This window comes from Danio rerio, chromosome 7 (genome assembly GCF_049306965.1).
Source record: "Danio rerio strain Tuebingen ecotype United States chromosome 7, GRCz12tu, whole genome shotgun sequence".
Lineage (NCBI taxonomy): Eukaryota > Metazoa > Chordata > Actinopteri > Cypriniformes > Danionidae > Danio > Danio rerio.
Window position 1 is genome coordinate 65,315,600 of NC_133182.1, and position 15,348 is coordinate 65,330,947.

General features: G+C 37.2%; 2 protein-coding genes across 3 annotated transcripts in view; both read left to right on the top strand.

The window, feature by feature from the left end:
- The window catches only part of stim2b (stromal interaction molecule 2b), an 860,843-nt gene that overhangs the window by 687,168 nt on the left and 158,327 nt on the right, over nucleotides 1-15,348 (top strand). The window lies entirely within an intron of this gene.
- tbc1d19 (TBC1 domain family, member 19) overlaps nucleotides 1-15,348 on the top strand; it is a 64,199-nt gene that overhangs the window by 17,989 nt on the left and 30,862 nt on the right. The window contains 2 exon segments of the mRNA NM_200491.1: nucleotides 326-364; nucleotides 1,639-1,751. Coding sequence (NP_956785.1) covers nucleotides 326-364; nucleotides 1,639-1,751 — 152 coding nt within the window.

Below are 15,348 nucleotides of genomic sequence, written 5' to 3' on the forward strand. Positions count from 1 at the left end.
TAGTGGTGTAGTTGTGTAATTACATTCTGTGCCTTTTGATGGACTGTATTTTAACCAAGGTAAACCATAGTAAATAATGTGAAATTAATCCTCAAATGTCACAAATGAGACTTTTAAGTAAGGAATAGTGTACTTCCATCCAGTTGTTATATAAAGGTCATCTGTATCGCTAATATGTGTGCTTTTTTTTATTCTACACACTGTTAATACTGTATTTAGTATGTAACTCCACTGTTAAGGTTACCTGCTCGGTTTGAAATATTTGTGTTGGTGGTTTGCACTCTGCTTTTCTATAGCTGACTGTCTCTCTGCTGTTTCCACCCAGATTTGTTTGAGAGTGAGCACATTCACATCGGAAAAAAAGGTAAAATTATACTGTTTCGGTCGTTATCATGACATGAATGCTTGTTTAATACTGCTTTATCACTGAGTCTTGTGGAGAATATTTGTTTGATGTTTGCCATTCCATTACTTTTTAACTAATACAGTCTGGTCAGATTTTGAAGGCAACACTGATATATCGTTCACTGCCTGCGATATACCACAATCCTGTGCATTTAAAGGAATAAAATGGTATCTTTTTTATCTTATAAAACTATGAGAAAAAAGTTTTTTTATACTGTATATACAGTTTAGCGCAAAATTATTATTCATCCTGTGTAATATATTTAGGTGATATTTAACGGAGCACCAAAATTTCCACAGTATTTCTGATCATATTTTTTTTTCTAGAGAAAGCCTTAATTGATTTATTTTGTCTGGAATAATTTATTTATTTTTTATTTTTTTATTTTACCAATTTTAAGATCAACATAATTAGTTACCTCTTATGCAATATTTAATTTGTGATTGTCTTTAGAACAAACCACTGTTATACAATGACTTGCCTAAAACTTTACCCTAATCAACCAAGTTAAGCCTTTAAATGTCACTTTAACCTGAATACTAGTATTTTGTAGAATAACTAGTCAAATATTATTAACTGTCATCATGGCAAATATAAAGTAAATCAGTTATTAGAAATTAAAACTATTAGTTTTAGAAATGTGTTGAAAAAATCTTCTCTTTGCTTAACAGAAAATTGGGGGAAAAATATAAAAGAATTCAAATTTAACATGTGGGCTAATAATTCTGACTTCAGCTCTATATACTGTATTTTTAAAAGAACGTGATGTGCTTATTCAGTAAGAATGCATTAAAAATTATCAGAAGTGACTGTAAAGTCATTTTAAAATGCTGTGAGCGTTAAATTACAAACAAACTATAATATAAAGCAGCTGTTTAAATTATTTGATAATAATAATAATAATTAAATGTTACTTGAGCATGAAAAAAGCATACTTCTAAATGATCAAATAACCCACAAAACATTAGTAAATACAAACTTTAGAACAGGTATTAAATGTATGGTTGGATTTTCTCACTTTAATTTGTTGTCTATCAGTAGACTTGATGTTATTGGTTATTTAAGGATGTGTCTTTATAAATAAAATGCTGCCTGTTTAGAAAGAACTCGGCTCTGGACACTTACGTGGATTAGTATGCTATATGAATTAACTTTGGAGTCTTTAGGAGCCTTTTCAAGAGTGTTTAGTAAATGCTATAAGGTTTGCTCTCCTGTTTTTCTGCATTCTGTAGTGGTGAGCGAGCAGGACAGTGCAGCGGCGCAGCAGTACAGCAGGCAGGGCTGCCCTACAGGCCTCAGGGCCCAACTCTGGAGCCTTATCCTGAATACCACTAATGATCCTGAGGTAATGATGACTAAAGATTGTAAGAAAGGGGATATCGTTGAAATGTTTTTTACATTTTATTTTTGTCTTAAACATCATTTAAAAATGGCAAAAGCCTAAGCAGCAGTGCTTAGATTAGTGCTGGGCAAAGATTAATCACATCCAAAATAAAAGTTTTGTTTTGACATGATATATGTGTGTGCATTATAGAAATGTATTATGTATATGTGAAACTCACATACATAAAACCAAACTATACACAAATAATTTGTTACATAGATGTTTAAATTTATGATTTGTAACATTTACATTTTATATCTGAATATTCATTTATTTTATTTTCGGTTTAGTCCCTATATTAATCAGGGGTCACGACAGCAGAATGAACCGTCAACTTATCCAGTAAATGTTTTATGCAGTGGAGGCCCTTCTAGTGGCAACCCAGCACTGGGAGACACCCATACACTCTCATTCACACACATACACTACAGACAATTTAGTGCATTCAATTCACCTATAGCTCATGTCTTTAGACTGTGGGGGAAACCGAAGCACCCCGAGGAAACGTACGTGAACACAGAGAGAACATGCAAACTCCACACAGAAATGCCAACTGACCCAGCCAAGGCTCGAACCAGCGACCTTCTTGCTATATGAGGTGACAGTGCTAACCACCCAGCCACTGTGTCACCTATATCTAAATCTAAATAAGCATTTTCTCAAATACATGCGTGCATGTGTGTATTTATATATACAGTACATAATAAATATACACGGTAAACACACACACACACACGCACACACACACACACGCACACACACACACACACACACACACACACACACACACACACATATATATATTATGGGTGTCAGATTAACATGCATTAAAAAATATGAACATTATTTTCCTTCATAATTAAATAATCTAATTAATGTGCTAAATTATCAGCCCAATAAAATGTAAAAAAATATAACAATTTATAGAATTGTACATAAGATTGTAATATACATCATACACTGTATATACTTTCTCTCTTTCATGCACATACAGTCATGCACAAATCCTCAAACATATGTGAAGCTACCATAAATATTTATGGACATTTAAACAAATGAAAGGATTTAATTGACATTTATGGCTCTTGTTGTGAACATTTTCCAGAACCGACATTTTATGGGTATTTATTTGTACTTATCGGTAGCTTTCATGGCTGAAATGTTCTATACGCTGTGTGTATTACAGCTTCAGATTACTAGAAATAAAAACATCACACTTTTTTGCGAGGGTTAATGGAAGTTAAAGATTAAAGGTGGATATATTTTTTTCAAAGTACATTCTGAAGCTGATCTTGAGCAAAATGACACTGAATATTTTGCATTCTAGGGGCTCTTTACAGCTACAAGAACCCTCGAGTACTTTTTTTTGAGATTTTAACAGATTTGTGTGTTAAGCATTAGTTAAGACGTAAGCACCTGTTATCTTTAATTGTGGGGAAAACTGGATCATTTTGAGCTTTTGTCAGATAATTTCATCTTCCAGGTTTGAACTCATTTTTGGAGTGGGATTAAAATAGGTGACGTAGTGATCGTCTGCCTGTCCAGAGATGACATGTCGGTATCTGATTATTATTCATAGACGAGTTTCTTATCCTGTAAAAAGACCCCGATTCTTAATTAATTATGAGCACATGCTTTCCAAAGACAGACCTGCCACGCTGTGAGACAGCGGCCATGCAAGGTACGCAGTATTTAGCCGTTCATGAAGGGTCGTAATTTGTTTCTATGATTCACAGGGTTTGTTGCATAGGTTTTCCCATGTTGTCCAGGTCAATACAGCAAAGTTGTTTGTGTGCAGCAAGCATTTTTGTCAAGAATGCTGTATGAGAATTGGAGAATGGCAGACTTTGTCTTTTATCAGTTCGTTACCATTCAGACACATCACTTATATCCATGCTGTTTTGTTTGCACATGTTTACAATCCTTCAGATTACCGGCAGGGCTAATGATTGAAATGGACATGGCAAGAGACCTGGGGCCTCATGTATCAACGCTGCGTACCCACAAAAACTTTGCGTACGCCAGGTTTCACGCTCAGAATTGCTCACGTTTGGATTTACTAACGATGAACTGAACATGGGAATGTGCGCAGCTCCACGCCAGCTTTATGGCTGGCGTACGCACATTTTTTGTGCTTGTCTGTTTTATTTTCATTGGCGACTCCTAGAGGCAGTTGTGTTAAATTCCTCTCTACAAAGTGTCTGAGCCTTGCAATGGCAGCTGTATGAGACGGGTTCATCTAGCAGATATAAGGTTTCCATACCATACAGTTGACCAGCTAAACATTAAAGCACAATTTGCAGCAGTCGCCTGTTTTCCAAATGTAATCTGAGCTATCTACTGCACACACAGTGCTATAAAGACACTATCTGAAGATGAATTTGCATGCGTGAATCAGAAACATTTCCATTCAATAAATGTGCAAATAAAATATGATGCACAAACTTATTAATGATTTCTACTTGTCTTTCTCGTCATAAATAGTTGGCAAAATCTGATATGTTGCGGGGGAAAAAAGAAGAAAGAGTTCATCAGACGCTGGATTCGAACCGAGTTCATGCTTGAACGTGTCAAAACATGTTGACTACGCCTTACGAGCTGTGCCACTGAGACTGTTAAGGGTACTGCAACATTTTACACCTATAAATCACACTATTTCTGTTGTAATTTACTCCACGATGTTCAGACCCAACTGTGTTAACCGCATCAGCTAAACTCTCCCACTCTATTTTTTTATTTTGTTGTTAATTCCGGAAAACGAACTTGCAAATAACACCGCTTTTCTCCGGTCTACCTCCGAAAGCAGCACCTCCAATTCACATTCTGTTCAAAGTTTCTCTTTTTGCTTGATTTTGCCATAGCTTTTTCGTTGGGTTTTGTCAATGTAGAGTCATTAGCATATTCATATGGGGGAGGAGGCAGGGATGGGTTTTGTGCTCGTGCATGTTGCGCTTAGTTTCACGTTCATTCTTATGTACAAAAGAATATGCATGAGATTCGGCGTACGCAGTGTTTCATACATCTGAATTTTTGAATGTGCGTACGCAATGTTTTAGTATGATTTCCATGCAAGTCTTCGTACATGAGGCCCCTGCTGCACTGCTGAATGGAGGACAGAATCCTTCTTATTTATAGTGTTTATATAATTATTTTTATAATGATATAACAAATAGTGGTTATGTGTAATTATATGAAATTACTAAATGTAGCAGGGCATTACTTACTGTTTATTTCTTTACATTTTAACTTAAAATCATATAACCCATGAAATCATGGGTCTCCTCACAGTTTGTCTCATTTTGTGCACCAACTGACAAAAGTTCGCTCCCCTCTTTCTCTTCTGCTCCGCTGGCTATGCCCACTCCTCCCTTTGCTCCCAAAGCCCATCATGACACCTTTTTTTTTAGTTCTGAGGTAGACTTGAACTGAAAGAGGGGGTTTCATGACTGAAATAGTGGTTATAATAAATGAAAAGTCACAGTGACTAAAAAAAGGCGATTCGTAGAGCTATGAAAAACACAAAATGCAATAAATGATGGAGAGTCTGGAGAAAAAAGTTATGCATCAAAGTATGATGGCTCAAATTTAGATATTTTAACCTACTCACAAATGTTCAAACTTTATTGGTGTTGTTCTCCTAAAAAGTATATCCTGAAATAATCTTTTCATTAGTCTAGACCAGGGGGGCCTAAACTTAGTCCTGGAGGGCCGGTGTCTTGCAAAGTTTAGTTCCAACCCCAATCAGACACACCTGGGCTAGCTAATCAAGCTCTTACTAGGCTTTCTAGAAACATCCTTGCAGGTGTGTTGAGGTAAGTTAGTTCTAAATCTGCGGATTTTAAATTGCTTGGAGAGCTTGTTACTTGAAGATTCAGGTGCAAAGTGCAAATCGCACGGAGAAAACGCATTAAGGGCGTGTCAGAATTCACTTTTGCTAATATAAGGATGGAAAAATCTGCTTTGCGCAGTGGCGCATGGTCTAAAAGGGTTGAGCTATTTTCTTAATGAGTGATAGGTGTGTTTTGAGAATAAACTAATCAGAGTCTCATCTCCCATTCCCTTTTAGAGCCAGGTGCGTTGCGCCATGGTGCATTTGTTATTTACATGACGACTTTGTAAGTGGAAAACTGACCGTTTCACTAGAAAGAAAATGGTTAAACAGAGCATCTACAATGCGAAAATGAGGGAAAAGGCCTCTTATTGTCTACTTTCACTTTTGCTCCCGTGGATAGAGAAACCTTTTATGCACAGACATCAATTAGTCTATAATTAATTAATTTTGTTTGTTAAGCACAAATATTTGTTTCAAAACTTCTAAATTCAGTTCTAATTTCCAGCAAACTAATAAATAAACAATAATAACTAAGTGTGGTCAAAAATCTGAGTTAAATACACATGCTGTGCCCCATATGGACTGAAACCTGACATATGGGCAAACCTAAGCTTTTTTTTATTAAACAAATATACATAAGGATATAATAAATAATACTGTTTATAATAATAACATTATACAAAAGCAAATTGTCACGAATAAACTAAAAAGCCCCCCGAGATGAAGATGGCATGAAAGTATGGTTTTTATATTTATGTAGGCTAGAAAATAAAGTTTTGTTATATTTTAATCCTTTATATTTATATCCTATATATATATATATATATATATATATATACTTATGATATCCTATATACCCTTAATATTTTAATTATTTTTCATATGTAAAGATATTTGCGTATCGCTCTACATCTTGTGTGTATTAAGCAGTGTGTAAGCAAGGCGCACAATTAACGCACTCTGCGCTGGACAATAGACCGGCTATGTTCTGGTCTATAGAAAAATCGCAGCGCACCAACAATGCGCCTCAGAACGCTTCCTTTTTAGACCAGAACGCCTATGGGTGCACAAATGAGCACAAATGCATTTGCCATTTAAACAGCGTGGCATAAAACGTCAAAACAACTCTTGTGCCAAGCTGAAACTAGCAAACAATTGCGTTGCGCCTTGCGCCACATTGTGCCGGGTGTATGATAGGGCCCACAGTTTTCCAAAGAGGATGGTACTGCCTTTAAATGTACAAGAATAGTAGCATTATCTCAGGCAACAAATCTGTGGTCACTCAAACAAATGCTTTTCAGTCAGAAAGTGTTAAAAAAAAAGCTGTCAAGGGTGTACTCACACTAGGAGCAATTGTCTTGAACCGTGCCCCTCCCCTCTCCCCCTGTAACATTGCATTTTTTGCCCTTTAAATTCAGTTTAACAGAACAGAAGCGCTCAGTACAGTGGAGATTGATATACACTGTTAAAAAAGCTTTCATTCATCCAATTAAAAGAATTAGGGTAATGGTTTACATCTAAATTTTATCCTTTGACCCAGTGAAAAATAAATAATTTGCCTTAAACAATATTTTCTATGGGTGTCACGGTGGCGCAGTGGGTAGCACAAGCACCTCACAGCAAAAAGGTAACTGGTTCGAGCCCTGGCTAGGTCAGTTGGCATTTCTATGTGGAGTTTGCATGTTCTCCCCGTGTTGGCGTGGGTTTTCTCCGGGTAATCCGGTTTCCCCCACAGTCCAAAGACATGGGCTGTAGGTGAATTGGGTAGGCTAATGAATGAGAGTGTGCGGATGTTTACCAGTGATGGGTTGCAGCTGGAAGAGCATCCGCTGCGTAAAACATATGCTGGATAAGTTGGCGGTTTATTCCGCTGTGGCGACCCCAGATTAGAAAAAGGGACTAGGCTGAAAAGAAAATGAATGAATGAAGGAACATTTTCTATCTCCAGTAGAAAAATTTTATGTAACCTGGTACAAAGCGTATTTCTCTTGTTGAAGAAAGTCAATTAATTAAAATTCTCTTTTTGTTCCAAACAAAAAGATATACCTTTAATCAAAACAAAAATTCTCAAAAAATGTTCATTCATCCAATTAAGAAAAATTTGGGTAATGTTTACTCAGCTAAATTTGATCACTTAAATTTATTTTAAACAAAATTTTTAGGTCCATGAAAGTACAAAACATATTGAGTTTCTATTTTATACGCATGCATTGGCCTGTGTGAGTAACCTGAAAACTTTACATTGGTCAAAACATAAATATTTCTTAGTCGAGCTTTTAATCAAAAACATTTATATTTAACTATGTTTTGAACTTAAAATATATTACTTGGAAATAAAACAAAAAAATATTAAACTGAAATGAAAGAAACATCTTTTTAATTGGATGAAGTTCTGCATGAAAGTTTTTTTTTAGTTAAGTTGCATTGTTTTGAATTGTTTTAAGTCATTTGATATACAGTGACACAGTCAAATCTTTTGCTGTAAAGTTCCACCACTTTTGACTCTCAAATGTTCATGAAGGTAATCATGGTGCACGTATAAGGAGGTTTGCTGAAAGTGGCAGCTGTCGTGGCAAGGAGGGTCTGTATCTTTTACAAACTATGACTGTTCATGTTCATTGTAAAGTAAGAATGATTAATAAATCCATATGTAACAGTCTCTTAAAAGTGACGTTTTGTCTTCAGTTTCGGGCTCAGGCATGCTTTGCACTCACACTACAAGCCAAAGATCACCTCTTCCAACCCGACCAGGGCCAGCAAACTGAACCGCACCTGAGCCCAATTCAGAGCAATCACACTTGTCAAACAAACCAGGAAATGGGGGTCAAACGTGCATGGGCATGGTTCGGATAGCCTAGTATGAACAATTTCATAGCATATTGTTGGTCTTTGAAGTGTGAGAGGCATTCCCAGACAAAAGAGGTGGTGTTTATAAATACTATTCATCAGAATTCACATATTGAAAAGTCAACCGCATATGTGACATTGCTTTTTAATGGGTTTACTGTGAATTACTTAAGCCATGGGGGATGATCAAAAGTGCAGGCGTCAAGAGACACTGGTGGCATCCAGTCCTTTTTATCTATAGATGATTTGTGTTTTTCAGATCAAATATTAGTTGGATCTAGTAGACTTTTAGTTTTCAGTTTCAGTATTGAGGTCACAAGAGTGTCAGTTAACCACACTAATCTGTGAACAGACTCTGTGTCTGGTTATATAGAGGTACTGTAAGTGTACGCCCTGTTTTACTAGTGAAATGTGTATCTTTTGTTTTAGGTAACAATTTGGCTGGAAGAAAAATGGTACCTTCACTGGAAGTGAACAGCACGCTGTTGACAGCATAGTTCTGATGAATTGTCTCAGAAATATTCAAATGTCTTTATTGTTTGCATGATTAGACTTTCTCAATCAAAGTAAGACTAGATGGGGTGGCTTTATCTGACTCTTTTTTTATATATATATATATTTAATTTTTTATTATGTGGAGACCAGAATGCTTTTATACAAGTTCCTATTTAATGGGGCTATGAATGTTGTTGTAGTAAGTGACATTTAAGGGCTCCTATTTTGCCATTTATTTGCAAGGTGCTTAATAAGTCTTTGATGTCTCCACCACAGAATGTGTCTGTGAATTTCATTTCAAAATGCCCTGGACGCTGTTAAAAAATGTTTAAAAAAATGTTTTCAGTTTTGGGTCTGAGGGAATTGTAGCTGTTTTGTTCAGTTGCCTTTAACTGTAACTCACTCAAAGCTAATTGTTTTCATAATTCTTTAAACTGGCTGAAAAACCGGAACTTTAAATCATTTCATTTTTAGTGAAAGGGTGTCTACTGACGTGGAAGTGACTGCTGAGGATGAGTGGAATGTTGTTTATCCAGTTGTAGTTTTCTCAGTAATTCTCCAGTAGACATTATCACTGTCACAAATTCATTAGCTGTCAGGACATTTCACAGTGACAAACACCTACAATTGAATTTTACAGCTTTTCTATGCGACAGGGTATAATTTTGTTTTTTTTTTCATGTTTTCCAGTTGTAAACCAAACTGGGTGATTCTACCAGCACCTCTAATCCAAGTTCCCAACATAGGCAACTCGAGAATGTGATTGTGGAGTTTGTTGGCCTATTACCTTAGGTCTAATACTTCCTAAAATCACAGCTTTAGATTGCTCCATTATGGATTATAAAAGGTCATAGTTGGGTTTCAGGGGACGCCAAAAACAGGCTGAAATGCAGGCAAGATCAGAAAACACCTTCATTATCTTTTACAGCATGGATAATGTAATTTAATTAAAATATAATCAGATAAATAGACTTCAGCATTAATTTAGTTGTTTAAGTGTAAAATTAGATGAAAAGCCGTTTAAACGCTGAAACAATGTAATTTAATGCAGTGCTTCTTGTCTGCTGTGAGACCCACTTTATATTTTATTTCACTCAGGCTTTGAAGATTTATGATTTTAAACAAATCTGAGATTAAAGGGCCATGAAACCCCCCTGTCTCAGCAGGGTGTTTTCACACCTCTAGTTTAAAAAGTGAGTGAGTCCAGCTCTGTTTAGGTAGGAGTGTCGAGAGAGGGAGAGGGGCATGGGTTTGCATAAAAATGGGAGTTTCGGTTCGAGCTTGCGCTGATTCTCTCAGGGGCAAAACAACACACAGACACAGAGGAGAAAGACAGTGATTGTGTACATGGTCATCAGTAATCAAATTAATTGCCAAATTATTAATTTGTCGACTTTAACTGCAGTTTGGCACTTTCATTTAGGAACATTTCATGCATGCGCTTGTGACAAATGAGATATTGGATCCGAGGAACTGCTGGAAGACTGTAGTTTTAATGGATTGTTTGATACAGCATTGCTTATGAGAGAAAAAATATATATATTTTGCAATTCTCTGTAACTTGGCACTTTGTAGGTCCTCAGAAAGCCATATGTGTACAGACTATCCTGTCACAAAATGTGGCGAAAATCCTACACAACAGTAATAGATTGATTAAGGTTTACATTTGGAGTAGAGCATTTAAAGTGGATCTTTCAGCCCATAATATTGTGGTGATATTAACATACTGTAAGCTTAGTAGCTAAATCATTTTGACTGAGGTATGTCTTTAAATACTGAAAGAGTACTGCTGACTATATGAACTTCGCCTCTGAATAAACATAAACAAAGAACACCAATCGCTCACCATATCTGTCGAGACAGGACAATCAACAACAACTGGAGCTGCTGCTTTTTTAAAAGGAGACGAGCAGCAAATCCACATTTCACCATTTCCAGATGCAAAAAGCTCTCGGGTAAAAAAAAAAAGTTCCTTATAAACATATTTTTGTCTCGTGTTAGCAGACCACTGTAATCCACATGTGAGTCGAGCTGCGCTCTCATAGCGGGGAAATGAAAACAAATCCTTTGTTGCAGCACGTTTATAAATACAACACTAACAACCCACTACCCCCAATAATTCTTACACTTGTTTTAATTATAGTTGGCAACACAAAGTGGCGTCTCTGCCGTCTGAACACTGTAAGAGGTTCTGTCTTCGAAGTTATAATGCATATTAATGAAGTTGCACCTCACACACAGTAGAGCACGCTGATTGGCTGTCTGGAAAGACCTGGGGCCTCATGTATCAACGCTGCGTACGCACAAAAACTTTGCGTACGCCAGGTTTCACGCTCAGAATCGCTCACGTTTGGATTTACTAACAATGAACTGAACGTAGGAATGTGCGCAGCTTCACAAGAGCTTTCTGGCAGGCGTACGCACATTTTTTGTGCGTGTCTGTTTTATTTCCATTGGCGACTCTTAGAGGCAGTTGTGTTAAATTCCTCTCTACAAAGTGTCTGAGCCTTGCAATGGCAGCTGTATGAGACGGGTTCAGCAGGTATATAAGGTTTCCATACCATACATTTGACCAGCTAAACATTAAAGCACAATTTGCAGCAGTCGCCTGTTTTCCCAATGTAATCTGAGCAATCTACCACACGCACATTGCTATAAAGACAATATCTGGAGATGAATTTGCATGCGTGAATCAGAAACATTTCCATTCAATAAATGTGCAAATAAAATATGATGCTTATTGATATGAAGTTATTGATTATTCCTACTTGTCTTTCTCGTGATAAATAGTTGGCAAAATCTGATATGTAGCGGGGGAAAAAACAAGAAAGAGTTCATCAGACGCTGGATTCGAGCCGAGTTCATGCTCGAACGTATCAATTCATGATCGCATGCGTCTTACGAGTAGCGCCACTGAGACTGTTAAACGTCCTGCAAAATTTTTCAGATATAAATCACACTATTTCTTTATTTTAATGCACTCAGTGCGATGTTCAGACCCAACTGTGTTGACCGCATCAGCTAAACTCTCCCACTCTATTTTTTTCTTTTGTTGTTAATTCCGGAGAACCACCTTGCAAATAACACCGCTTTTCTCCGGTCTACCTCCGAAAGCAGCACCTCCAATTCACATTCTGTTCAAAGTTTCTGTTTCGTTGGGTTTTGCCATTAGCATAGTCATTAGCATATTCATACAGGGGAGGAGGCAGGGAGGGGTTTTGTGCTCGTGCATGTTGCGCTCAGTTTCACAGTTATTCAGATGTACAAAAGAATATGCGTGAGATTCGGCCTACGCAGTGTTTCATACATCTGAATTTTTTTCTGCGTATATACGCACATTTACAGCTTTGTGCGTACGCAATGTTTTAGTAAGATTTCCACGCAAGTCTTCGTACATGAGGCCCCAGGAGGTCTTTCTCATGAATTAATGCTGAAAGCTGAAAGATGTCACGTTGTACTGGCTGGTACAGAAATCCAATCCATATGCTGGAATTCACACAAGGATCTAATCAGCATGACGCAGCTTTACCAGAAGAACAAATTTACTTGAATTAACGCAAGAACAACCAGTTCTTACTTGTTAGTGAAATATATGTGTCTTAATAGTGTTTGTAGCAATGTGGGACACATATATGACCGTCAACATCTCAAAAAATGTGTTTTGGTGTTTCGTGACCCTTGAGGTTACATAAAATTAAAATAAAGTTTAATTTTAAAGTATTGTTTATTTCTAGCATATCTATAAGCTAGTGTGCTCTAAAACAGTTACCAAATTCAGGTTTAGAAGATATAAAACGTGTAGATATTTCAACATGTAAAGCTTTTAGTCACTTCCGCCTAAATCAGGGGTGACCGACCCTGTTCTTGGAGATCGACCTTCCTGCAGATTTCAGTTGCGACCCATATTAAACACACCTGCCTTTAATTTTCAAGTGCTGTTCAGGTCCTAATTAATTGATTCAGGTGTGTTTGATCAGGGTTTGAGCTAAACTCTTTAGGAAGGTCGATCTCCAGGAACAGGGTTGAGCACCCCTGGCCTAAATGGATCAACAGTTTTGTTCACGTCAGCCCATACTACAGTTTCTCGTCAAATCAAATGCTCTTTAGGATCTGATATGCCCAACCCCCTCCAAGACACTTCTCATTTGCTTTCCATTTGATGCACTTACTGTAAGCTCAACCACTCTCAGTGGCAGAGCGACGATAAAACAAAACGATATTGGCTGTTTTTTCAAGGGGAGGAGCTACACTATGTCCCACCCTCTCTTACTGTTTCTGTTTGAGATTACGTCAAAAATCTAATAGAAATTCACATTTCAAAGCACTTCACGGGACCTTTAGACATGGCAATTTTATAATGGCATGACAATTAACTAAAAGCACCTGAGCTGCATTATTCAAAAATAAACATGTACCCTATTTTCATTCTCACAGTTCTGGCATTATACCTTTCAAATGTAAAAGAGAGACCTGAAATTTGACTCCTGTTCAGACTAAGCAGTCAAATCAAGTGTGTACACAGTCTTAAAGGGGACCTATTATGCAAAAATCTCTTTTATAAGGGGTTTAAACACAATGGCATCAGTCCGTGAATATAACCAGCTTCTAATGGTAAACATTTATACATTTTATTTTTTGTATAATCATACTTCATAAAAGTCTACAGGAACTCATTATTTCACATTCTCCCTTTGTACATGACATCAGAGGGGGGAAGCCCCGCCCACTAGTGATGATTTCTCCCTCATTAGCATTAGAGGTTAGATTTGTTTTTGAATTGTCCATTATGCTCATACACAGGCATTTTTAGCTCCGCCCTCTTTTGTAAAGAGCACAGTCTCATTTGAATTTAAAGCAACAGTCACCAAAATGCCACAACTCAAAGCCTAAAAGGGGCAGTTTCAGAGTTAAAAAAATATTTGTAAGGTATTTTCACATACTTACGCTAGGGACATCAGAGATGCATTTTACATCTTGTAAAGACTTACATAATAATAGGTTAAAGGTCCCCTTTAAATGCAAGTTCTTTCTTATCATCAATGAGCTTTGAGCTGCTTGTGTGGCAGAAATGACAGAGCAGGTGTCTGCTTTGAATTTTTCACCCTTGGTGTCTAATAGCTGCCACTTGTACACATAAATCAGTGTCTCCCATATGCCTGCGTTTTCCTTGGGCCTCCATTATGGCAGTGAAGCGGCATCTGGAGAATGTACCTACTCCATGTGATAATAAGAAGACAAACACCCGGCGTGGGGCGAGACGATTTAAATAAGTAGAGCAATTCCTCACACTTTGAACTGGTAGGTGTTAGCAGGACATGAGCTGCTGGGATGACAGAAGGGAAATAATAAGAGTTTTGAATGTTTCGGATGGAACTATTATGTAACTGCTGTCTGGGTGACAGTGACCAGCTCACATGCTTATCCCTCCAGATGAATGGGAGGAATTATCCTATCCCTTTAGGTAACAGGAAAGGAATGGAATTTTAGGAGTTGATAATGATATTAGCAACCAGTGCTGTGCGCGGTGTTTCTGTTTGTTTGGATAGCAAGCTGCAATTTTGTCATCGGTTGCTTTGTATGCTTTGTACAGCTATTTGGATTCTGATTAGATCCCAATGTATTTATTGATTATCAGTCACATTTTAAAAGCGATTTCAACATTATTGTTCTTCAGTGCTGTTATTATTAGCCATGGACATGGACAACAAATTTGACTTTATAAAATACTACAATCTATTCAGAGCAGGAAATATATGACGGAACAAAGCTATTCCTGTAACATTTTGTTCATCTAAAAAGCATCTGAAACCTTTGACCTGAGTAGGTTACACTCCTCAGACAGAGGATGAGAGCTACTGCTACCAGTGTTCTGGGTAATCCATAAAAGCTGCCTACTACACAGGGATTCAATACTCAACTGTGATTCACCAATCAACCTGCAAGACCAGGCATGTCCAAACTCGGTCCTGGAGGGCCGGTGTCCTGCAAGGTTTAGTTCCAACACCAATCAGACACACCTGCGCTAGCTAATCAAGCTCTTACTAGGCTTTCTAGAAACATGCTTGCAGGTGTGTTGATGCAAGTTGGAGCTAAAATCTGCAGGACACCGGCCCTCCAGGACCAAATTTGGACACCCCTGCGCTAGACCATCCTTGGTGTGAATGAGAAGTTCATTGTGATTAAAGTTGTTGGTTTGTTCACTATGATAATTGCAATTTTAATGTGTATTTGAAGGCAGAATAATTGAATGTTTCAGAATCAATTGACCAATCAATCAATCAATCAATCAATCAAACAATCAAACAATTAAATCAATCAATCAAATCAATCAGTTTAAAGATTTAAATTGGCGACTCACTTCAAGCACTATATAAACAAAGTCCT